This window comes from Pyxicephalus adspersus, chromosome 3, assembly GCF_032062135.1.
Source record: "Pyxicephalus adspersus chromosome 3, UCB_Pads_2.0, whole genome shotgun sequence".
NCBI classification, from domain to species: domain Eukaryota; kingdom Metazoa; phylum Chordata; class Amphibia; order Anura; family Pyxicephalidae; genus Pyxicephalus; species Pyxicephalus adspersus.
Window position 1 is genome coordinate 98,667,490 of NC_092860.1, and position 25,930 is coordinate 98,693,419.

Here is a 25,930-nt window from a genome sequence, read left to right on the forward strand (position 1 = left end):
TGCTTTATGTAACATACAACTGTCAAGAGGGGATTAGCCTCACTTTGAAGCATTTCCTACCCCTTTCTGTTTTGTTTGTAGGAAGGAAATAATGAGAAATCTCTCAAAATAAGACACAGATGGCACAAATGCAGAACAATTTAACCATTCCCTATTCTATGTACATGTAACCATCAGAAAGTATTCAGACCCCTTCACTTTTTTCAGTTTTGTTATGTTGCAGCCTAAAGTTACATTGTTTATATTCTTTTGATCTCATTAATTTACATTCATCCTAAAATGACAAAAAACAGATTTTTTTTTAAATGTTTAAAAAAAAGTCTGAAATATCACATTTACATAAGTATTCAGATCTTTTGCAACAACGCTTCAACTTGATCACTGCTGAGATGTTTCTGCTCCTTTTATTGGAGTCCACTTGTGGTAAATTAAATTAATCAGACATGATTTGAAAAGGCACACATAAAGGCTCACACCTCTCCATAGAAGGCCTAGCTGACAATGCATACCAGAGCAAAAACCAAGCCATAAGGTTATGGGTACTGCCTGCAGAGATCAAGAACAGGATTGCTGCAAAGCACAGAACTGAGGAAGGCTACAAAAAATTCTGCTGCACTGAAGGTTCCCAAGGACACAGGGGCCTCTAAAATTCTCAAATTTGGCAGTTTGGCATAACCAGGACTCTTCCAAGAGCTGTCTGCCCTTCCAAGCTGAGCAATTAAAAGCCTTGGAGAGAGAAGTTACGAAGAATTCAATGGTCACCCTGACTGAACTCCTGAGATCCTGTGTGGAGATCGGACTAACATAGGACAGGACAACCATAACCGCATCCTTCCACTGATCTGGGAGAGTGACTAGATGGAAGCCTCTCCTCAGTGCAAAACATTAGAATGCCCATTTGGAGTTCACCCTACTGTGATGAACAAGATTCTCTGGTAAGAAGAAACAAATTTGAACTGTTTGGCCTCAATTCTAAACATTATGTCTGGAGGAAACTAGGCACAGTTCAATACCTGCCCAAGATCATTCTAACAGTGAAGCATGGTGGTGGCAGCATCCTGCTGTGGGGGTGTTCTTCAGCAGCAGGGACTGTCAGACTGATCAGGGTTGGGGGAACGCTAAATGGAGCAAAGTACAGAGATAACCTCAAAGAAAACCTTTTCCCCAGTGCTTTGGAGCTTAGAGTAGGCTGATGGTTGACCTTCCAACAGGACAATGACTCAAACTACAAAGGGAAGAGGAGGAGAGGCTTAGTGACAACTCTGTTAATATCCTAGAATAGCCCATCAAGAGAAATGACTTAAATCCTATGAAACATCTCTGCAGAGACCTAAAAATAGCTGTCCACCGACAGACCCCATCCAACCTAACTGGGCCTGAGAAGATTTGCAAAAAAGAATGTTAAGAAACCCCCAATCCAGGTGTACAAAGCTTGTTAAATCGTAATCAAAAAGACTCAAGGCTATAATTGCTGCCAAAGGAGCTTCAACAAAATACTTCATAAAATGGGAAATTTTAGTTTTTTTATTTTTAATAAATTTACTAAATGGTCTAACCTGTGAAAGTAAATACAAACTTTTTGCAAACTTATGTGTTGGACTCCTCATCTAGCCTGATATGTAGACCAGGAAATCGATGGGTGTCATCAGCATGTAAAGAAAGAAATATTCTAATATTCCAGTTGTTGTTTTCCAGGTAAACCCCTTCGACAACCACCACTGGACTATGAGCTTTGTAATGTTTTTTTTACTTTGCCGCCCTTCTAGCTCTGTCAATGATTGGGAACATAGGAGAAGCCATAGATGAATGGCATGGTGGCTTGGTGATGAGAACTCTGGTCTCACTGCCCCAGAGTCTACAACAGTCAGTCCAAGACACTGAATGGTGTTAATATGTTCTCTCCATGTTTATATGAGTTTTCCTGTATGTTCCAAACAAATATGTTAAATATATCTAAATTGGCATTAGATTATAGTAATGATTTATAACTATGAGGGACAATGTGAGGGATGTCAGGTTGTGTGACATTTAGTGACATGACTATGAGTGTTGTTCAGCACTACGGAAGATGTCAGTGCTATATAAATGTACGAATAACTAAGATACAATTGCAGTATGTGTGTTGTCATTGTATAATACATTGTATGTGTGGCCATAGGACTTTGAAGTCGCCCTATAGAATTTTCTTACAGTTGAATATTTAAAGGCCAAGCATATGCAAACCAGATATTTTTGTCCTGGGTTGGCACCTCCAAGTTGCATTTCTCACAGCCTTGTTAAATATTTCATTCATTTCTTTGGTGGGAATGTTTATATTCTTTGGGAGAAGTTATATATATAATCTGTCATGGGATTCATTGATTGAAATACCCTATTATACAAGAAATGTACATTGTGCACCATGCCTGATCTAGAATAGTGTCATCTTGCTTCATGTATCACCTAAGAAAATAATAATAATAATAGAATCAGTGTTCAGTCAAATAATTCGGTTGTCATTGCTTTTTCACAATGCTAGTTGCCTGGCTGTAATCCTGTCATTCACCCATGATATGCAGGGTTGTCAGGGGGTTAATATGACAAGCATCAGGAGAAGCCATCAATGTCATGCTGTGATTTTACCTATAAGGTGAATGTACATTACAGGAGAATGAATGACGCGTTGTGTGTGTTTGCATTGTTCTATATAATAACAGGGTGGGAGCTGCACACAATGCAGCCCCATGTCTTGTATATAGTTATATGGGAGCTGTTAGTGTTGCTATGTGATCATCTCCCCGGGAGATTCTGCTCGGACAGCTCACCCCATACACTTCTATACTAACTTCCCGCAATACTAATACAGAGCAACCCGGAGCTCACACAGAAGCCGGGCCAACTGCAGGAAGTGCTGTGTGAGGGGAGCACCGAATATACACAACACTGGACCCACACAGCACCGGAGCCACAGAACACACGCAGCACTGCACCTAAAGAGCATACAGGACCTACAGAACCCACAGAGCACCGGAACCACAGAACACACGCAGCACCCACAGAACACACGCAGCACTGCACCTAAAGAGCATACAGGACACTGGACCTACAGAACCCACAGAGCACCGGAACCACAGAACACACGCAGCACAGAACTTACAGAGCACATGATTCAGAGCACAGAACTCAGAGCACAGAACCACAGAACTCGGAGCACAGAATTACAGAACCACAGAGAACAGAACTTACAGTGCACAGGACTCAGAGCACAGAATTACAGAACTCAGAGCACAGAATTACAGAACCACATAGCTCAGAGCACAGAAGCACAGAATCCAGAGCACAGAAGCACAGAGCACAGGACCCACAGAACTAAGAGCACAGAATTACAGAACCACAGAACTTAGAGCACAGAATTACAGAACCACAGAGAACAGAACTTACAGTGCACAGGACTCAGAGCACAGAATTACAGAACCACATAGCTCAGAGCACAGAATTACAGAACCACATAGCTCAGAGCACAGACCCACAGAACTCAGAGCACAGAACCACATAGCTCAGAGCACAGAATCCAGAGCACAGAAGCACAGAGCACAGGACCCACAGAACTAAGAGCACAGGACCAACAGAACTTACAGAGCTCAAGACACACAGAACCCAGAGATCACAAAACACAGATCACAGAGAGTAGATAGGATCTACAGAACCCACTGGACTCACAGAACCTACTTCACACAGAACCCAGAGAGCACAGAAGCACCCAGGCACTGCCCATCTAGGAGCTGAGGGGCACACAGTCCACATGGGTAGGAGTGCAGCACATATATTCCAGGCAGTGAAGGAATGGTAAGCATGGTATACTTTGCTGTACAATAAATAAGTCCTCATCTTCCTTTCAACTAATGTGTACTAAGTGCAGCCAGGAATTTATCCTACAACTACTACTACTGCTAAGTATTTCCTAACAATATAAATAGTAACACCAGGTTTTACAAATAGTAAACACATACTGTGTGTGTGTATAACCTTCATACATTCTTTATTGCAGGTTTTACCATTTTCTCTTCTCAAGCTGACCAGTGTAAAGTGTACTATTGCATGCTGCAGGGTATGTGTTTTCCTTTTAATTTTGGATACAGTAGGGAAAGGTTCGACCACCTGTCAGGTCTATATTTGTGTGTTCCCAATAGGGAGATTCACCCCTCTGTGTGTTCTGATGAATATTACCACTACGACAAATAAGTTTTCATAAGAGCAAAACATCCTCTGATGGGGGCACCTGTTCCTGTGACTATAAGATAGGAATTCATGCCAGATGTCTCTGTTCTTATCATACTTAAAGTATTTGCAAATGGCGATGCAAAAATTACTTCGTATGCAGTTTTCTATACCAGAAAAGCACTTAGACGGAAGCTCACCCTCCCCCACCACCGTGAAATCCATAATGATCCATAATGACCTCCTACTATAAAAACTCATCATTATGAGCTGTAACTGTCCCAACAAATGTGTCCATATCTGGGCTAACAGGTTGTAACTCCCCATAGATTGTCATCTGTTAATTTCTGCAATAATATTTTGTTCAACAACCTTGCCTGGCTGAATATTGTGACATATGAAAGCCAAGTATTTATTTCTGTACATGTGTGTAGTGTTATCATTTCTCCTATGATACGTCCACTTGGCCTTTCTCTCCCATGTATTTCATTGAATGCACTAACACACTATGTAGCTTTAAGTCAGTACATTAAAAAATGATAGGTGTAGATAATTATAGCTGTAGATGTTTTCTACGTATTCTCTTGGAAATAAAAATGTTTTGGTTTTAGATGCACATTAACGCTCCCTGTACACATCACAATAATTTGTAATTCCACAATAGAGGTAAACCAGTGTCTACAATAGGCATTTATGGTTTATCCTTGATAAATACTATGGGCCTCCATTCCCATTCATGTTCTGGATAGGAATCAAACAAGTAGGCGCTCTTATTCTTTTGTTTTGAACCCCCTACTCACCCCTTCCACCCTTTCTTTTTTTATTTTTTTTCTCTTCCAGTTATTCTTTGCAAATTTGTTGTGTAATGTTATTGTTTACTTTATTTGAAAATTTCAATAAAAACTTTTAAACAACAAAAAAAAAGAATGGTGCACACCAAATGTCTCCATGTTACCAGGAAAACAAGAATGCTCCCTTTTCCTGACATTTTTAGATCTGAAGATAATCATTAGAAGGAAGGGGTGTATTATTTAAAAAAGGAAAATAACAGGAGAGATCATACCCATAGCTACTTATCACATGTTCCTAAATTGCACCAGGGCAATGACAGCTTGAATCTGAGCACAAGCTAAGGGGCTCATTTACACCAAGGTGGTCCATTGCAAGAATCACCACATGCAATGTCATGAATGTCATGGGCAGCAGTGGTGAGCACTCTGGCCTTTGTAGCACTAGATCCCAGGTTCAAATCTCTGCCAGGATATTATCTGCATGGAGTTTGAAGGTTCTCCCTGTGTTTGTACGGGTTTCCTCCCACATTTCAAAAACATGCAGTTAGGTTATTTGGCTTCCCCCAAAAATTGACCTTAGACTATGTTAATAATATATATGACTGGTAAGGACATTAGATTGTGACCCCCTTTGAGGGATAACAAGTGACATGACTATGGACTTTGTACAGTGCTGCATAATTTGTCATCGCTATATAAGGTCTGTGTAATATTTATAATTTTCCAGGTGTTCAGGCATACGTCCTCTCTCCAACATATCCTCATATCACTTTCATTTGATTGTGGATTCTAGTGGACCACAAATCCTAATGTGTTAGTGTTTGTTTTTTATGTTTTGAGGTTCTGTTCACAATGAGACACCCCAACACACACCTCATCACACTAACAACCATATCCAACCCTTTTTTGGGATGTAGCACACCATAAAACATACATTGCATGCACAAAGGCATTGGGATACTGTTGTGCAAGTATAGCCTAATACAGTCTAGTAAGTTTTAAAGCATAACTATCTAAACTATCTAAATCTAGAACTGTCTGAATAAGAAAATAGTGAGACCAGGATATGCAGCAAACAGGCGGGTAAGAATTTGATGGTATTGTAGAAGGGGCATTACCTTTCTTTCTGCATTAAATACCTGTCTGCTCGCTGAGTTTTACAGCAGAACTAAAAGTCCACTGTAAAGCCTGTAGGTGTGGACTTGGAGAAATGGAAAAAGAACATATTTTTTCATGATTTGACTTTTTAAACAAGCTTAGGTTCTCTTGGCCAACATAAATCTTTCCCCTTTTAGAAAATATATGGTATATATCTATGAACACAGGATTTCCCTGTCAGTACAAATCCATAGACCACTTTCTGAGTAAGAATATGGAATATTTAGCTGCAGGAAATAGAAAAAGTAAATGGAGAGAAAGGGAAAAGAGAGTTGGCTGTCATTTATTTTGGATATATTGGTATGGGATTTACTGCTGTACCTGGTATGTTCATTTCATACTTGGAACATATATTCTGTTTCAATACTCAGCTACAATTCATGATAATATAGTCAGAAACATCTTAGGCTAAGTAAATTGTTGCTTTTTGTATTTTGTTTGAAATTATAGATGATGCTTTCAGTTGCAATTATTTTTAATAGTCTGTAACATGTCTGCTTTTTAGGTGGGCTTCTATGTGAAGCCGTGTACCTGCTAGATTGAATAACACTGTACACTATAAGTAATTATTTCACTAGAGAAGGAGGCAGGGAAGGTTTAAAGCTTCTTCTAGATTTCATTGCCACAAGTGTCCCTGTTAGGGAGATTTAGCAACGTTTCTCCAACTGGTACATAAAGTATAGTCTGTTCAATTGGTGCAGGTGAGGTAATGGCCTATATTCCACCTGTAAATCAACCACATTGCTGGTGTGAGGAAGGGTTGAAACTTTTGTTTAAGGCCTCCTATTTATATATAAATATATAAATGGTTCATATAGAGAACTCTCTTCTTGAATTGCCACTTTAAGGACATTACAAAGGACAAGAGGGGACTCTTTGGGTCTGGAGGAAAATAAATGTAATCTACGGATAAGGAAGGGATTCTTCACTCTCACTCACTCTCAGGAAAAAGTTCTACAGATTGCTGGATGCTTTTCTAAAAGCACAGAATATAACTGGGTATTACCGTTTTAAATTAAAGATAACAGAGACTGTTGATCCAGGAAACATCTCATTGCCTCATGGAATCAGAGAGTTTTTGCCCCTGTTGGATTATACCAGAGTTTTTTGCCTACAACCTGACTAACTATACAACTATGTTCCAGTCACACTCATCCCCATTTCTTGTACTGGTTAAATACGGGCAGGAAGCAGGGGAAAAGCTCTGCAATGTAATCACAAACAAATAAAATGTTAACAGGAACTTTATACTTTATATTTTGCTTCTTTGTATTGCAGTGATATAAAGAAATGCCAGCAGTTTATTAATGAAGAAGGTCCTTCAGTTTTGGGAAATTATGATGAAAAGGGGCACACACCAGTTCATTGGGCTGCTCTGGCTGGATCTGCAGAGCTGATAGGACTCTTTGTGGACTGTAAGGGACCAGTGAACCTACCAAGCCAATCTGAATCCGGTCAGCACCCCATTCACTGGGCTGCGGTTAATGGGTGCATTGCTGTTGTGGACCTGCTTGTGAAGGCAGGAGTTTCATTGGACGTGGAAGATCAGAAAGGCTGCACTCCTTTAATCACAGCTGCACAATATGGACAAACCGCACTTTGCTGCTACCTCATTGGAAAAGGTGCAAAAGTAGATTTATGTGACTTAGAAGGAGACACAGCACTGCATTGGGCAGCATTTAAAGGTAAGTTACAATCAATGCATTTATTTAAATAATACTTTTAAATACTTTTAATACTATTAAAAAAATATTTAAATTTGCTTAGCATAAAATGGGATCTGGGCTTTACAAATATGTGTTGCATTCATTTTAGTCAAATTCAGAGCTGGATGTTACGTGATGTCATTTTAATACATTTTAGGTAATGGCAATAAAAAAATTACAGCAAGGATGTCCTGCTTAACTCAGGGTTTCCCACTCATTATATGAGCATCATTCTAATTATTATTATTTATCTATAATATTTGATCTGGAGGCCCTGGATGTCCTTTTAAATTGGAATTCTTTGGACTGAAGAAAGTGCGCCATTCCAAATAGTGAGTCATTGATTAGTAGGCATGGTGGAAGCAGGGCATTCCTAATACATGTGAGTTTTGTGGCAAAGATTTAATAATGTTATTGTTAATGTTAAATAACCATTGGTTAAATATGTGGAAGTCCTTGTGTATGAGTTATAAGTAGTCTAGTACCTCTATAGACCATAAAATATATTTTGTAATAACACTGGTGATTTGTGTAACAGTGTTCTTTTTTTTTTTAACCAAACTCATTTTTTCTTATATTCCTTATAAATGTGGTAATCTTAGTTCCCATCTGAATGTGTAGCAAACCTATGGTATGATATGGTTTGATTTCTGGAAAATCACAGCAAACATGTGAAGACATATCTGACTCCTCACACACTAAATAGATTGTACAAATGCCTAGAGGAGCCCATAATGTTGTCTGACATATCAGTTTTAGATGGAGCTCCTTTACGGTAATTTAGTAACCAAAAATCAATTAGTGCATCTTGCTGTCAGTCAGTGATGCACTTGTTCAGCTTTTAGTTATTGATTTTAAAGCTGGTTCCTAAATATTCTATGTTAGCATTTACATGAACAATAGAACAAACTATGCTAAAGTCTATAGAGATTTCCACAGGATTAAAGTGGAACTCCAGGCAGATACAACAAAACACTGTAGAAAAGTGAAGCAAGGCATATTGTACCTGTATAATAAGACAGGATAAGACAGGACACATACACCTTCTCCTGTGTTCCTTGCCACGGAACTCTGTGCCAATACTGAGAAATCCTCTGGTACAATCCACACACTTCCACACCCCCTCCACCACCGCCCCCCCCCCAGAAAAAAAGAATATATGTTACAACAAAGTTCTTATGGATCTGCTTACTTGTATGCTTCTTAAGTGCCTGCTGCACTTGCATGGGGTCATAATAATGGTTACTCTTTGACGAATTAAAGGAGTGACGCCTGCTTAATGTTATAATAAGAGGAGACAGTCACTGCTAGAATCTTTTTGTAGTGCATAATACCTAAGATCAAGAATAATTTCTGGACAGCCAGTTCAGTCATGTCCCTGAAAAGCAGTGCCTGTCACTATACTGGCCTATTATCCCCACTTACTTCCAAGGCTGAAATTAATTGCTTAAAAGTGTCTCTGGAAAATCAGTGGTAATATACATAGAGCTACTATTTCAATTATTTATATGTGTAGCACTGGTCCATAGTAGTGTGTGGACTATGTTTAACTCTTCTGCTACCTGTCCTTTATTTAGGTATATTTTACATTGAAATCAATGAAAGTATTGTCACAGCTAAAAATGCCAGATGCCACAGAGACAGATCAACCAGGAACCCCATTACAACTTTTCGTATGGCCTCCTATGATTTATAATCACACCTTTGAATAGTGTGTTTGTGTATAATTATTTTGAACTGATGAGTATGTATGTTTTTTGTTCTACTTAATTTTTCTTTTAACCCTCCTATCAGCACCATGGGAACAATGTACATAGAAAGTAACAGATACAATATAGTCACATCAGTGATGAAAATACTGATTTAGCTGCAGTCACATGAAAGTAAGGACAAGAAGCACAATGAAACCTTAGAAGTGCTGGGGATATGAAGTGCATGGGCTTTAGGCATGTGTAGTTGGTATATTATTGATATCATTATGCTGTTGTGAGAAAAGGATAAAGTTTCTGGATAAATGCATACATGTAAATCTAAGTCATATTAGTTAAAGATAAATATATATTACTATTTAATTAACACTATTAAATCAAAACATCCTCTCACACCAATATTTTTAAATACACTATTCTTTTACCATATTTGATTCAGTAAATTACAAATTCCAAGTACCGGGAAGTTGCAAAATAAAAAAGTAACACAAAGAAAACAGTTATAATAAATCAATCAACTAATAAGCAATTCAAGTGTTGATCTGATCTGCCTTACAAAGGAAATAACAACTTTGCTCCTGTATCATACCCCATACTCACACAGAAAAAGTGGCAAACCCACAAATTACCAGGATCTTAAGAATGGCACAAATGAATAAATAAGTAATACTTGCAAAATTATAATTTATTTAACAAACATATTAAAACCGATAATAGATTGAAACATATTGCCCCATCAGGGTGTATGTTCATTTCAGTTTTTCACTATATGTGGATACATATCTGGAGAGGTATAAAAAAACATCATATACTCTAATATATTCTGTGAGGGATAAAAATATGAGAATACATATACTCATATTTCCTTCATAGCGACCTTATGTTTGATTAGTCTGCCAGCATATATAAATCTTATATCAAACTTCAAAAAGCTTCTTAAGGAAATTATGTAGATGGCAGTTCAAAAGTACAAAAAATAAAAACTTTAGAAAGAAAAATAATCATAACAATGATATTAACATGTAAAGCTCTGGGGGGTTGGCACTCCCCCTTGCCACATCACTCAAAGTCTTTAAACCCATAATCAGACATATACCTAAATAATTTAATTGTTTTACTCCATAGTTCCAAACAACCTACAAGAATCAATGCAAAGTTGTACCATTTAGTTCTTAGATGACAAAGGGATCTGGTTTTTCAGACATCTGCTGAGCTTTAAACTGCTGTATGTTGAATTCTCACATAGAGACACCTAACAGTGAGGTCCTGGAATAAAGTTTGCTGAAACTTCACAAATACAGTATATGGTTAGTTCATGATGTCTGAGGACTCTGAGTCTGAGATGTGACTGGCCCAATCTTCATCAGATTTGGCTGCTATCTAATGTATATGGGTGCTTATATGTAGGAACTGTGTGAAAATCATAATAATGTACAAACCTGTTTTTCATTTTCATATAATTTTTTAAAGCCATTGCAAATCCAGAAAAAAATATTTCTTGTATAGGCCATGGTAAATGGACGTCTGTATGGTATGGAATGGTATGGAAGGTCTTTATGGACACCATAAAGCAAACCATCACTTTTCTCATTCCAGATTGCATTATTTGCCATAGACCCTTGTGCTCTGGAGGATTACCAGTATTGCCAGTGGTCACCCAGCTGGAGATCCTTTAATCATCACTGACTTGCTATGCCTTGTTCCACACAGTTTCTCTGTTTTAATCATCCTGGTAGGGGCAGGGTGTTGCTTTTTTTGAGGTGAGAGCATCCAACAAGAAGAACAGTGAGCGGCAAAGTAATAACATCACCAAATCCCACTCTAAATCACCTAGAACGTGGATTCAGAGACAGCAGTGCTTTAGATCACACACCACACATATACAGCTATGAGGTGTTACAGGGGTATCTAGCCACATTAGCTTACCAAGAGGTACACTAACATTTTTCAGTAAATATTCAAGAAAAAAGGCAATGTTTTTGGAGATCAGCTTAGACACAAGTAATATCTCTAAGGAGATACATGACAACAGTGTTTACCCATTCCACACTACTAAAACTGCTTTTATTGTTTCCTTTGTCCTTGTTCAGGAGATTTTGCCTTACTTTTTCTGCCTGACACCTGTCTTATGGGAAGACAAAATGATAGCTGGAAAGAGTTCTAAAAATGCTTTGGTTTGTGTGGGCTTCACAGTGTATTTGTAGTGGAAGAAAATTTTGTTCTGCCCACAAACTATTTAACTAAAACCATATTTCTCTGGCAGGATAAGGTTATCCCATATCATACTTACTGTTTATTTCCTGACAATGTACAGGGTTTGATGGCATATAATTTGTTCTTTTCTAGTGATATTCTAAATATGTGCTGGTTAGAAGGCAGTAAATTTACCATCAACTTACCATATATAGTTCTCTTGTTTCTGCCAGCAGCTGAGCAACTCTCAGAGGAAAAGAAAAATGAACTTTCCTAAAATGAATCAGTCAGTCATATATGAAAAAAAACAGAACCACGGACTTTAGTCCAAGTAAATTCACAGACTTAAAATTCAAATGTAAGAATTGTCAAATACACAGTCTAGGGTATATATAATTACACAAATAAGATGAGGAAATGTCTTTGTATACTGACACTGCAAATTTATTTAAATTCAGTTTAGAGTGGTGAAAAAAGTTCCGATGTACACCGATCATTTTGGTATTCTTGGACTACTATGCATTCCCATAAAAACTTTAGCAAGTATTTAATGGTTTATATTTATCTGAACCATTTATCTTTTAAATGTATCTTAATGTTACTTATTCTGTAATATGCAGCCTTAGCACTAAATTATACAAAGTCACACCTAATGCTTCTGTACCCACCAGTGCCATGACCTGCCAGGGGACAACTCTCCAAAATGGTGCACTTAAAGGTGTACTCATTCAAGCAATGCACCACTATGGTGCTGTCCGAACTTCAGCATTTGGTGACTAAGATTGTCTGAAATTTTGGTTTATCGCTCTATGGCTGCCTGTACCAGTGTGTTTCAGGGTCACAGCAAGCTAGGGAACTTTGGTAAGTTCCTTAGCGTTTAACCCATTTGTAGGACATTCATTCCCGAGTAATTTGGATCTCTGTTTGTGACAAAATCTGTTTAAAATAGGATTCGTTCGATAAATGTAAGGATTCTTTCTAATGTATATTAATGGTAGACTGTGTGAGTCCTAGCAGCTATATTATGTGTAAATTGTTACAACAACCCCACTGTGTGTTGAGAATGCAGAATTGAAATAGGAGATGAGCATCTACATTTGCTTGTGGGGGAAATCAGTTTTTGGTCTCCTTAGAGCTCATCCTAGGTGAATATCAGTCCCTATATTTGTGGTGCCAGACTGGTTTATTTCAATAAAAACAAACTGTAAAACAATGTTTTAGCAAACAAACAAAGAAAAGTTTATGAAACTAGCAAACCAGCAAATGGGATCCTTGAAAAGTGAATTATAGCAGCAGATAAAGCAAATCACTGGCATATGAAATTTGTTAAATATTTGCTGTTCCCTATAAAAAAATTAACTTGTCAGGTAATGAAAGAATTATAGAGAATTTGAAATATTCATATTTTGAATATTATGGTGCCTTTATAGGGCTAACAGTAGTTATTGATATGGCCTATTGGCCATACTCTATTGGATATTGGAAGAAAACTGTCTGAATAACCTGTCACATAATCTGCATTTCCTTGACTCACAGGTTGCATACTCCATTATCGATCTCACAGTGACTGATGTAGAGATTCTAACATTTCTCCAATCTGTTTCAAACTAAGTAAAACAGTTCTTCATGCACACAACACACAAATATAATTATTAGTAATAATTTATTATTTTATTCATTTACAGGTCACTGTGAATTGTCTCATCTGCTAATAAACTCAGGTTGTAACCCCGGACAGACTGACAACTTTGGTCAGGTAAGACAGATTCCTGTAGTAACATTATTAAAAATGTAAATGGAAAGATAACTTCCTTGCACCTGCAAGTTTCTACCCAAAACTACGAAAAGCATTTTCAGGTAGACTGGTATTTAAAAAAAAAAGATATTTTTTTACTGCATTTGTTTTTTATCCCTGGATCCCCCTATACAGATTTGTATATAGTTGTGCTGGGAAGAAGAAACTAGGCCTATGACAACATTTAAGCCCACCTGGGATCATTGTGCAGGTACAGCTTACATTTCTGATTGCAGCACAAATGTGGCTGCAGCTGTCATGTTGATGTAACTAAGTAGCTGAGTGGTGTTCTTTTTTTGGGTAGGAGGCAAGAGAGGATGAAAAAATGTTGTTTTTACTCAAAATCAAAGGACAATAAATGTTATTATGTGATTGTCAGAATACCCTCCCACTGTGCAAAAAACACATTGAACCCATAAATCATTTTATCTAACATTAGGCGACAAGACTTGTCCCTGAATAAAAATGTCACTGTCATGGGAATTTACTGTATAAAAAATCCAGCTAGCTTTCAGATATGCTTGTAACCACAAAAATGATCACTATGCTTTTTTATACATTGTTATGCAATGAAAAAAACACTAAAAAAAAGCTGGAATGCACCTAAAACAAAAAGTTCTTTAAAGCGTATAAAATGTTTATTTTATTTACTGCTGCATGCTAAATCTGCACATTCCATGGACTAAAGAGGGAAATATACTACATAACCCAGACATACAGTAGGATTTTTAAGATTTACAGATGCTGTCAGTTTATTCTAACCAGAACTAGAATGATAATTTGTGGGCTATTCCAAGAAAAGTAAATGTATAATGTTGGTAAATGAGTGGAATCCTATTGCCTAATATTTGTGTTTTTCACCAATATGGTTACTAAACAGAGACTTTTGACTTTTATTTGTGGTATTGTATTTATTTTGTGTCTACAACTGACAAGGGCACTGCATTTACTGTACAAATTTGTGTTGTGTCAATGTCTCTTCTAGGTTAGTCCTATTTTTTCCCCACATACCAGCTATTGCAGGGTTTGCATGACCTGCTCTTTTATCATAAATATATTACTAAATAGAATTAAATAGACAAAGCTACACATTAAAAATTACTTTGTACACCAAGTCAGTACTGAATACCCAGTACCCAAAGCTAACAGTATTTTATGTACTGAGCACTGTGTACTGAGTTCTCTCCAGTTCAGTATTATTGGAGACACTACACGTCTGGAAAATGCTAAATTGCCTGTACAGGTCTGTTGTAATTTAAATGAAGACACAGCTATGATAAACCAAAATTTAAATGAAGACTAAGGCTATGTGTGAATTATGCAGCATACTGATATATGGAACTTTATTAGAAAGATGTTGTATGGGGAAAGATATGCCCAGGTAATCAAATATCCTCAGTACCTCCTGTACATCTAACTGTTTGCTGTAAAGTGATAGTCGGAAGTAAAGTTGCAAAGTGGTGACATCTGTTTATAACCATTACTAAAAAAAGATCTGAGAACGATTATCCTGTGGACCATGTTTCAGGATGTTGGCAGTACTCCTTATTCTCCACTCCAGTGGTATGAGGTGATGTTACATGTATCCATTCAGTGAAAATGTTAATTAATTAGGATAATTTAGGCTAATGATGGCATTAGATGTAACAATAAATAGATAGCTAGTTTTGCATTCTATACCAGATCCATGCTAAAGCACACACTAATACAATAAATGCAAACTATAAACACTCTGCAAAAGTACCTGTTCACACAACCCTCTTATTCGTATATTACAATTATAGTCTACACATATACTACATGTATGTAAAGAGTTAACAAAGTGCAAACAATGTGGAGAATATTACAGCCCTATAGAACTCTTTCAAATTCCTGGATATTCTTAGCAATTATTTCAACACATATAGATGTAATGCATTATCATTACTGTTGCCTGTTATATACAGCAGACCCCCTCCCCGGGAGATGAATGTACACTAACAGCATGCTAAATGGAAAGACATCTTAACATTTTCTAATGCCATATGTATACTCTGCATGTGACATTTATCACTAGAACACTTTTAAGCATTACTAATTCACGTTTAAATCTAAATAAAACACAGTTCCAGTTCCCTGAAGGGTTAGATTACATGGTCTCCGGCTATCAATCTTTACTGCAGAGAGTTTAATTGTTTCATTTAAAAAGGACCCTGATACTGATTTTTTTTTTAAAAAGGAAAATGTTCCTGCGTCCATTATGTTTCCTTCTGCATTTTATTATTATTATACAGTATTTATATAGCGCCATCATATTACGCAGCACTGTACATAGTCGTGTCACTAACTGTCCCTCAAAGGAGCTCACAATCTAATGTCCCTACCATAGTCATATGTGATTATTATAGTCTAAGGTCAATTGTTAGGGAGAAGTCAGTTAACCTAACTGCATGTTTTTGGGATGTGGGAAGAAACCGGAGTACCCGGAGGAAACCCACGCAGACACGGGGAGAACCTGCAAACTCCATGCAGATAATGTCCTGGCTGGGGATCGAACCTGGGACCTAGCGCTGCAAAGGCTGACCCCTAGAGTGCTAACCCCTGAGCCACCGTGCTGCCCTAGTTCTGCATATTTTCGGCATCTTTTCTTGTCTAGTAGTCTTTTAGCAACTTATTTATAATAAAAGCTGTAGTGTCTGGGAACAGTTGTGTTTTTTAAAATTTACTTTAAGAGGCATCTTAATAGTAACTTGGTTTGGGACTTGTTTAGACTGTCATGTAAGGGCAGTTTTGTTGTATTTGATTTTTTTTTAATCATCTCTGAAAAAGTAAATGGCTTTTTATTTTTATTAACATATATTTATAAATATTTTATATTAATATTAATTATGTCTTGTATGTGATGTCAATGCAGTCCATAATATTATGGATACACCCTGAGAGCCTTTACACTTGGTACTGTAAACTACTAGAGACATTTACACAGAAACAGAAATGGTAAATTTGAGTTAAATTACCCCTAGCCGACCTGTGAGGGGTACTAAAATAACTGGAATCTGGGATCAGAGTTTTTATTTTATTCTATCAACTGGAAGACTTATTGCAATGCTCTTTGTACATAATCTTTTTCAGTCATCTGAGCTTAGTGTTACCTGTGTGACAGTGAGCTGCACAACCCTTTTGTAGTTCTCCCATACACAAGCTCATGGACTAATATACAGGCAGCCTTTTAGCAGTCAATTTAAACAACACAGTCCAGTGAGAGACCTCCAGATCTATCTATACTTAGTTTTATACCAGAATAAGGTAAATTTAGTGGACCTCAGTTTCTTTCCACTATTAGCTTTCATAGGTAGTTTTTTTAGGTAGTCTTTTAGGCACATAATTTGAAAGTGTGTTCTAAAGAGACTGTTTTACATAATAAGTAGTATTTTCACTATTACATCTTCCACTGGATATACTTCAGTAATAGACAACAGAGTATATTCGAGTATGCATTTAAATATTTTCAATTGTGTGCATTGTGTACACACTGCATCCAGAAGCCTCTTACTGGGATTATGCAATATTTTTACATTCAGTTCTTTGTATTTTATATACTTACAAATTAGTATTGTTTTAAAACTCATCAACTGAGTGTTTTGCAGACAATGTCAAGTGAATCTGGCCTTGTCTTAAAGTTCAGTCATTTTAGGACATCTGTAATTATTTGTAATAGATGTCAGAAGACCCCCACTGAACACCTGGGTCCTAAGCTTAGACAAAGCATGGGGCCTTGATGATCCTACAAGTAAATATTAGGCCCTGTTCTCTCTTGACGCTAAGTCTTATTCTTGGTCATTCAGATGTCTGATTTGTTAATGACAGTGTTTATTTAGAATTTTCACCATAAAACCTAAAAACTACTAATAAAAGTAAACTTCTTTTCTTGCAGATTCCATTACACTTAGCAGTATTAAGTGGAAATCTCCCTACTGTCCAGTTGCTATGCGGACAAGTAAGTAAAGCTAAAAAGGGTAGTGTATCAGTTACATGGCTTAAAGATTCCTTATTCCTGTTTATATATGACCCCTTACAATTACACAGTTCCTAAAACTTACCTGAATATAGGATATTTAAATGTCACCTGCAGTACTACGCCTAGAATTTTTGCAGTTTCCTCATTGTATTTACAATCCTAAGAAATATCAACACCAATCTCCCTGGAACTTTGCCAGCTATTAACATTGGGTTGTTTACAGTAATCCAGGTACTTCAGTTCAACATGCCACTTACAAAAGCATAATGTAAACAAAAAATATTTAAATGCATTGCTAGTGATTTTGGATTTCGCTCCGCTGGCAATCTAGCAAAACCAAAGCTTCAAAACAGAATGTAAATCTCAATCCCAATTGTGCTGTCCAGAAAGAAGCACATATGGGGGCTTTCATGGATTTGTTGTTTTCTATTTACAGGATGGGGTGGAGCTGGAAGCTGAAGATCACAACAGGAACACTCCATTACGGCTAGCTAAGGGTCGGAAATCCAAAGAAATAGTCTCATTTCTGCAGAATACTATAATACAGTCAAAGAATCTACATGCTAAGTTTAATTGGAGGTGATTTCTTCAATTTTAATGTTTTCCCATAGATGATTACACAGACATGGCCTTGGCTCTTAAAGTCCTGTTATTTTCACCATTTTAGATATTACCTTTAGCATGCAGTGGTCAACCCAGAAAATATTTTAAGCAGGGTGGGAGGAAATTGTATGTGGGTGGCAACCCCTGTATTGTGACAACTACTCAGTAACCACCCAAAAAACAGCCGGGTGGTTACTGAAAAGTGCTGGGCGGTGCGCCCAGCTATTAGGGGCTGGGGAGAACACTGGCATGACTTGCTGTGGAAATTCTGTACTGTAAAGCAACCTTTTAGAAGTAATGGGTACCCTTGTTTCTAAATGGTCAAACATAATTATCTGAATGGTCAATCATAATAATCTGAATAGTAATAAAAACTAGGTTCCTATAACTATATAGGTTCCTCAGATATTAACATTATTCTGTTTATCCTAAACCATATAGTCAAATACACTTACCATAACTTTATAGAAACATATACTCACCTAGAGTAGTTTTGAATGTCAATCATTTAGTTCTGGGTGAACATATAAATTTGATACAGATTTTCTGCACTCAGGACAGCAAATGCTACAAGATGTGCTCAATCCACATAGCCACTATACTACTGCTTACTTCAATATCATGCTAAGATATGGTTATCACCTCATCTGTTTAAAACAAATCACATGATTATGTCCCCTAGTTAAACCAGTAAGGCACTGAGTAAATATAATTGTCACCTGTCCACAGAACCTTATACATGTTCAGTGTTAAAGGGATGAGGTAGCAACCATTCTCTAAATTGTGTTTTTTTTTGTTTCATTGTTTCATGCAATATCTGTTTTACTTTGTAGTACATGGTTGTTTGGCCGTCCAGGAAAATCTAAAGGACCTCTACTCTTCTTTTATGGCAATCTGTTTCTGTGGGGTTACCCAACTTACTTTTTTAAGGTAAATTGATAGAATCATATGCAATACAAAATTACAGATAACTAATCTACCATCTACTTGTTAATATACAGGTAAAGGTCCTTTACCTGTATATTCCTTTTATTTGTTGTGTAGTTACCTAGATTATAAACAATAGATAATGTAGGTCTGGTCGAGAAAAAAAATTAGTTTTGCTTTGCCCAGTCAGGAACAACCCCACCAAGATCTTTTGTAGTGCACTCTGCAAAACAGACAACTGCACACAGCAGCTACACCTAACCTAAAAGATATGCACTTCTCGGCAGGGTCCACTCCTCCTCCTGGGTCACTGTCTGTATCTGTCTGTCATTTGCAACCCCTATTTAATGTACAGCACTGCATATTATTTTGACGCTATATTAATACTATTATTAATTAAAATAATAATAAACCTAGATCCTGTGACCTAAGTCAAATCCTGCTGCCTGGTCCACTTCAGCAAGTGGAGGTGGGTCAGTGATAAAGCTGTACTGCCCAACAGTCTGTGTGGATCTGAAAGTTGGCTATACCATGATTACAATTTTGGCTAGTGAAATAACTTGTGTGAACTGTTTGCCTGTATTTATTAATAAAGCTTTATCCTTGTCCATAGTGTATTATTCTCATTTCTGTTGTGCTCACACCTTACTAACATATGTATCGTTTATTGAATAGAAATCTCATGCTGATTTTCTGTTACTTAACCATTGTGTATTGCTGACTAAACACTCTCTTGTCTTTCTCTCCACAGATCATGCCTGTCTCATATTATGCTCTCTGGGAATGGCATATCACATTCCTGCTCTGCAATGTATTGATGTGGTTCTTTTTCTTAAAAGCATCTCTCATGGATCCGGGATTCCTTTTACGGGGCACTGAAGAATATAACAATGCTGTCAGGCAGGTACTGTATTCTTAGCCTAAACCTCCAGAAGCTCACTACAATATATAAGACACATAAATGCTTATAACTGACCCGTGTAGAGGATGTATGTAAGGACCATGCCAGAATTATATCAACAATAAATATACTTGTTGAATTTTTAGGAGATTTTAGGCTTATGCCATCTTTCCCTGTAGGCATTTAGGACCTTACCTTCCAGATATTCATACCTCATATGAAAGACTGTCACATGTATCTGGACACTTTCAAATTGGTAACTGTTCATATGATGGGCAGGAGTGGGACATGCATATGATACACATAACAGCTTAGAAATTTAGTGTAACGTGTGGAGTGCAGTCAGTTCCAAAATGAATTAAAAATAAAACAAATTGTCAATTCACAGAGCATTCGGGTTTAGAGCACTTAAACACGGTAGCAACTGTCTACAACAAAGTATATTTCTAAATTACAAAAATGAGCAATTTACCAACATTGAGCCCAGTGAGGAAATTGATAAGCTGTAAGATGTTTACCAGCTGCTATTAGGATTGGCTTTCGCTTTCAGTCGTTGCTGCAGGAGCTTGCTACAGTGATCATTCAGTGTCAATTTGTAAATTGTTTGAGAGTCACACTGGCTTGGTCTGTGACCTCCTCATGATTGGAGTTTCAACAAAGCTTGACCATGATAAGCTCATACATTTATTCGTAATAACTAACCCTATCATACAAGTTGTACCAATCAGGATAAAAGAGTATTTTATATCTACTTTGCATAAAAACTGAATGTTAACCTCAAAGGACACCTCTGGGCCATTAAATGTTTCATACAGTGACACCCCCCGCATTGGGGAATCCTTTTCTTCCCCTCCTTTGGGGGGAGGGAATCGGCACAAAACTTAACCTATTTCTTCACCCCTTTATTGGATGGTCCTCGCAGAGGCTGTCCAATAATCCAGAGTGTGGGGTGCTTAGCCATTATATAGAATGTAGGACTGCTGGCCCTGATTAGTACATCAGACACCTATGACAGGACAGGCAATGAAGTGTGTAATGCCTTTAGCTGCAGAAAGAGGAGGATGCCTGCAAGAGAGAGGTAAAAAATAAGCCAAGCACACTTATTTTATTTATTGGTGCAAAGCATCTGGGGCAGGAAGTGAGAGGAAACCGTCCATCAGTGGAGACGAATACAGCATTAAAAACTGCAGATCTACAGTTACTCACTATTTGCAAAATAAAACACAAATATTTCTGCCTAGAGTTTGGTTTTTATGTTAAAATTATTTGATCAAATGGCCATTATCTATCTACATGAAAAGTTTCACTTTTAACATACTAAATATTTTTTAATATCTAATACTGTTTTATTTTTTTTTCCAATAGGCTATCAATTTTAATGACTGGAAAAATGGTAAAAACCCCCTGAGCAGACTCTGCCATACTTGTCATCTTGTGAAACCTCTTCGTTCCAAGCACTGTCGTGTCACTAACCGTTGTGTTGCACATTTTGACCATTATTGTCCTTATGTCTACAATGATGTGGGACACCGCAATAGGTTTGCTGTATTTTGTTTTTTTTGCAGTATACATTCATGGATATGGATATGACAATATATGCTTAGGGCTCTATTTTTAAACAGGGAATCTGACATTCCCTCAAACATTGGTGGGAATCAATTACTGCCATTAGGACACATGGACCTGAAAGATTCCCAAGAGGAAATGTTTGAAGGTATGTCTGATTCCATGTTTTTTAAATAGAGCCCCTAATGTTTTACATTGATTTCCCAATCACAGTATTGCGTACTCATTATAAGAAACAGGAAGTACTTATCTTACATAGCCTAGAGAACTACATTGCAAGACATTTCTTGTAGTCCTGTGAGAATCACTGATAAAGCATGCAATTATCCATTACTGTATATACATGAACAATAGCTTCAAAAACATTTTACATGAACTGATTAATGCATAAAAATAAAAGACTTCATATTGTTCAGTAAGGAAAGCAATGATACCATAGCAAGTGTTGTAGCATTACATTAGATTGACACTGATTGCTTTTATGTATGAGAAATATTTATGATTGGTTGTAATGGTGCTCCTTTTATATCCTGTAACTTATTGCAGTGGTTTGAAGGATAATAAATAAATAAATAAATCATTTTAAAATATATAGCTATAGCATCCTAATAGGAACCTGCAATGAGAAAATCTTATCCTTTTTAAGATGCTAGCTGCTTGACTGTCTTGCTGATCCTCTTACAACAATACAAATGAGAAACATGTATGCTATTAAGGAATTCAGCAAAAGCAGACTCCTTATTTTGCTCATAAGAGGTTTATTTTAGGGGCACACTCACATTATGCATTTGGTAATACATGTGCTTTACTAGTTTTTAATGCCTGTCCAAACACACCACAATATACCTCCATGGGAATTGTGGTGTGTTGTCTATTGGCTTCTATGTTACAGAATATTGGGGGAGCCCTTGGATTTCTAAACTGATAAGATCAAATACTTCAGTCCTTAATAAATGTGTTTGTATTATATTATTTATTTATCCTAATTCATATTTACTTTACAGGACATTTTTTGTTGGGTTTTTGTTGAGTATGTGCATCAGCTGCTTTACCGGAGTCTACCTGTGTTGGGATTGGCTATATATTGAAGGTCGCAGCCTGCTAATTGGAATGGGCTTTTTGTTCCTCTGCGTGGTTGGATTTGTTTCTGCTATGATGACTGGACAATGTGTAAGTAGTCAGATTTACAACTTTGGCACCGAAAAATCTTATAATCACTAAAATTTTACCAAACTTTAAAGGATTGTTTAGTTTGTGGAAAGCAGCACAAAAAAGCCAAAGTATATTTTACAAGTCCTGCCCATGCTTTCCATGCTTTGAAACTGTACACAAATTAACAAGGGGAAGAGCCGATAGCGAGCAAAAAAAAACTGTTTGTCAGGAGAGTTAATTGAATAAAGTAGTGAATCTGACATTCATGAAACATTTTCTGGTAGAGAATCTTCCATATTTATATGTTTTTATCAGCAGTGATTGTTTCTTCACCAGAGACTCTCTGGTGTATGTTAGATTCTCTCCTTAGAAATAGAGTCTCTTCCATCTTTAAAAGCTTGAAATCTTGTTCTCGGCTGTTTATTTTTCTTTTTGAAAAAAGCAATGAACTACTTTCCCATAAAGATTTGCTAAATATATATATTTGGCTCTCCTACGTTTACTACCTTAATAGTAGTCTCCTGCATGTATATCCATCTCTGTTATTTTCTGTTATATTTTATGTTACTCCATAGCTACATATAAACATTTACTCACTACCAGGATAATGTTCATACCTCAAGACCTGAACCAATCCCATCCTAAAATACAGGAATTCATTAAAGCAGAGTTCTAGAACAAAATTGTATATGCAGACATGCTGGGTGCTTTTTAGTGCATTTTAAACTCATTTTAATCTAATTTTTAGCGGAGAGTCATGCACATTTTAGTATGACCCACAGCTGCCTGCACAGGAATGACAGTACTGCTGTCAGTTAAAGTAGTGAAAGTAGCAGAAAAACTACATAGTAAGTCAGTTACGTAGTTACATGTCAGGTTGAAAAAAGACTAATACAGTTAGGTCCATAAATATTTGGACAGAGACAACTTTTTTCTAATTTTGGTTCTGTACATTAACACAATTCATTTTAAATGAACGGACAGAAAGGCCCACAAACAGCAACTGAAAGCCGCTGCAGTAAAGGCCTGGCAGAGCATTAAAAAGGAGGAAACCCAGCATCTGGCGATGTCCATGAGTTCAAGACTACAGGCTGTCATTGCCAGCAAAGGGTTCTCAACCAAGCATTAGAAATGAACATTTTATTTTCAGCTTTTTAATTTCCCCAATTACGTTTGAGCCCCTGAAATGACGTGATTATATAAAAAAAGGCAATCTTTTTGTTCAACCCACTGAATTAAAGATAAAAGTCTGCAGTTCAACTGCACCTGAGTTGTTTCATTAAAAATTAATTGTGGTAAAGTACAAAACCAAAATTAGAAAAAAAGTTGTCTGTCCAAATATTTATGGACCTAACTGTAGGTCCATCAAGTTTAACTACTACATGTCACCCTTTTATTCTTGGGTTGGCAGAACTGCTTCTGAAATAAGATACTGTAGGAGCAGCATTGTCACACTGAGGAAGGTGTTCAATGGCAGGAGTAAAATGCGTGGTGCATTCAATTTATTTAATGATAGAAATGGTTGGTTTAATGGTAGAAAGCTAGCACATATTACATTTTACAAAAAAACTACTACATGATTACACAGCTCGCAAGTTTACAGAAGACTGAGTCTTTTGGGGCTGGGTGGAGGTGCAATCTGTCTTAACTTGTTTTGCTAAAATTACAGTATGCACTTCCATTTATATAACAAAAGTTGGTGATGCAATTTGTAGTGTCAAAGTCAACATGTAATAGAAACAGAATCAGTAGTATTGCACAGTTGTTTCCTTTTTTTCTCCTGTATTGAATTTACTTTGATTCTACTGCACACAGTCATCTTCTCCTAGGGTCTGATTTATTGGTGCTCTCCAAAACTGGGCAAGAACGACTGTCAGAGGAGAACCTGGGTGATATTCTAGGATTCATTCCAGGTTTTCTGGATCATCATATTCACTTTTGATAGTCTATCATCTCCAGCATTAAAGAACCTTATTAATTCCGGCCCATATGTGCATTAGAAATAGCAGCAGGTCTGGCTGATGGATATAAAGTATCATCTAGCTCTTTACTCCCCAGCCTTACTGACCCTTTCCAGCCCTTTTCACGCCTTGGATTTTAGTTTATTGAGAGTTAGCATCACATGAGGACATTATAAAAGCTTCCTGTTTTTAAAGAAATGTATATATAGTACTATACCAGAGCCTCCCACCAGCCATAATCTGCTTGCATTGCAGAGATTTAGGAGACAGCAGATTATTCCCAATCTGATTTCTGATCTGATAAAATGATCGGATTGGAAGCAAATCTAAGGAGAAAGATTTTGTGGGTTCCCATCAGTTTTAGATAGATTGGATGTGTTGTTAAATAATAATTGAATATACAAGTCAAACAACTGGGGGCTTTTATTTCCCCAGACAGAAAAATAAAACAGATTATTTTCTATTCGAAAGAACTCTACTAAAATATAATATTTCTGTTTTGTGTTGAAGTGTTTGCCTCACATCTTGTAAAATGCCTAAATTTTGAAGCCCTTAAATAAGTTTTGGCTGCACATAAACTTTAGGGGTAACTTTGGTCAATAAACATTTGAGATAAATGTGACCTTCATACCACATTCTCTTGCATCTGAACAGAAGAAATAAACCACCGCTCTTATTTCTTTGTATATCAACAGCTATATATGGCAGCTGTGAACATCACAACCAATGAGAGAATGAATTTGAAGAAGTACTCGTACCTCATGGATGAAAGTGGACATTTCTTCAATCCTTTTGACAGGGGACTGTTGCTGAACCTCCTGGAGTTCTTCCATCTCATTCCCCAACTTTCTGAAGACAAGATTAGGAAAAGGGACGTGAATGAAATCTAAACACTTTTACAAATAATTTCTCATTTAAGAGTTGTATTTATATGGTTATTTATAAAGATATATTTTTATCATGTTTTCCAAATAAATAACTTTATTATGAAATAAACCTGACATTTTTGTATGGATTTTCTCTCAATTTTATTCCTAGTGAGTGTTGGGGAAACAGACATCAAGCCCTCATTACAGCACTGCCAACAGTGCAGCACCATTTGGTCACCCAAATGCTATTCTATTTTGGAAATGAGTACTTATGTACTTATGTTGCCACATGGGACATGTTTTGAGAGACTTTTACCTCACAATGCATACTAGCAAGGGCTGAAGTTTCTTTAACTGCATTTGAATCCCTGTCTTTAATCATAGATTATAGAGTGATGAGCTTAA

At 36.9% G+C, this 25,930-nt stretch overlaps 1 protein-coding gene across 1 annotated transcript; it reads left to right on the forward strand.

Annotated features, from left to right (window-relative positions):
• The first annotated feature begins 858 nt into the window (after positions 1 to 858).
• On the forward strand, positions 859 to 25,551 carry LOC140327441 (uncharacterized). Its single transcript, XM_072406826.1, has 10 exons — positions 859 to 935; positions 7,425 to 7,831; positions 13,440 to 13,510; positions 17,463 to 17,525; positions 17,983 to 18,125; positions 18,983 to 19,079; positions 19,828 to 19,980; positions 21,343 to 21,515; positions 22,548 to 22,713; positions 25,352 to 25,551. Exons 1-10 carry the CDS (start codon positions 859 to 861, stop codon positions 25,544 to 25,546), a joined length of 1,545 nt encoding a protein of 514 aa, XP_072262927.1. The 3' UTR covers positions 25,547 to 25,551.
• The last annotated feature ends 379 nt before the right edge of the window (positions 25,552 to 25,930 follow it).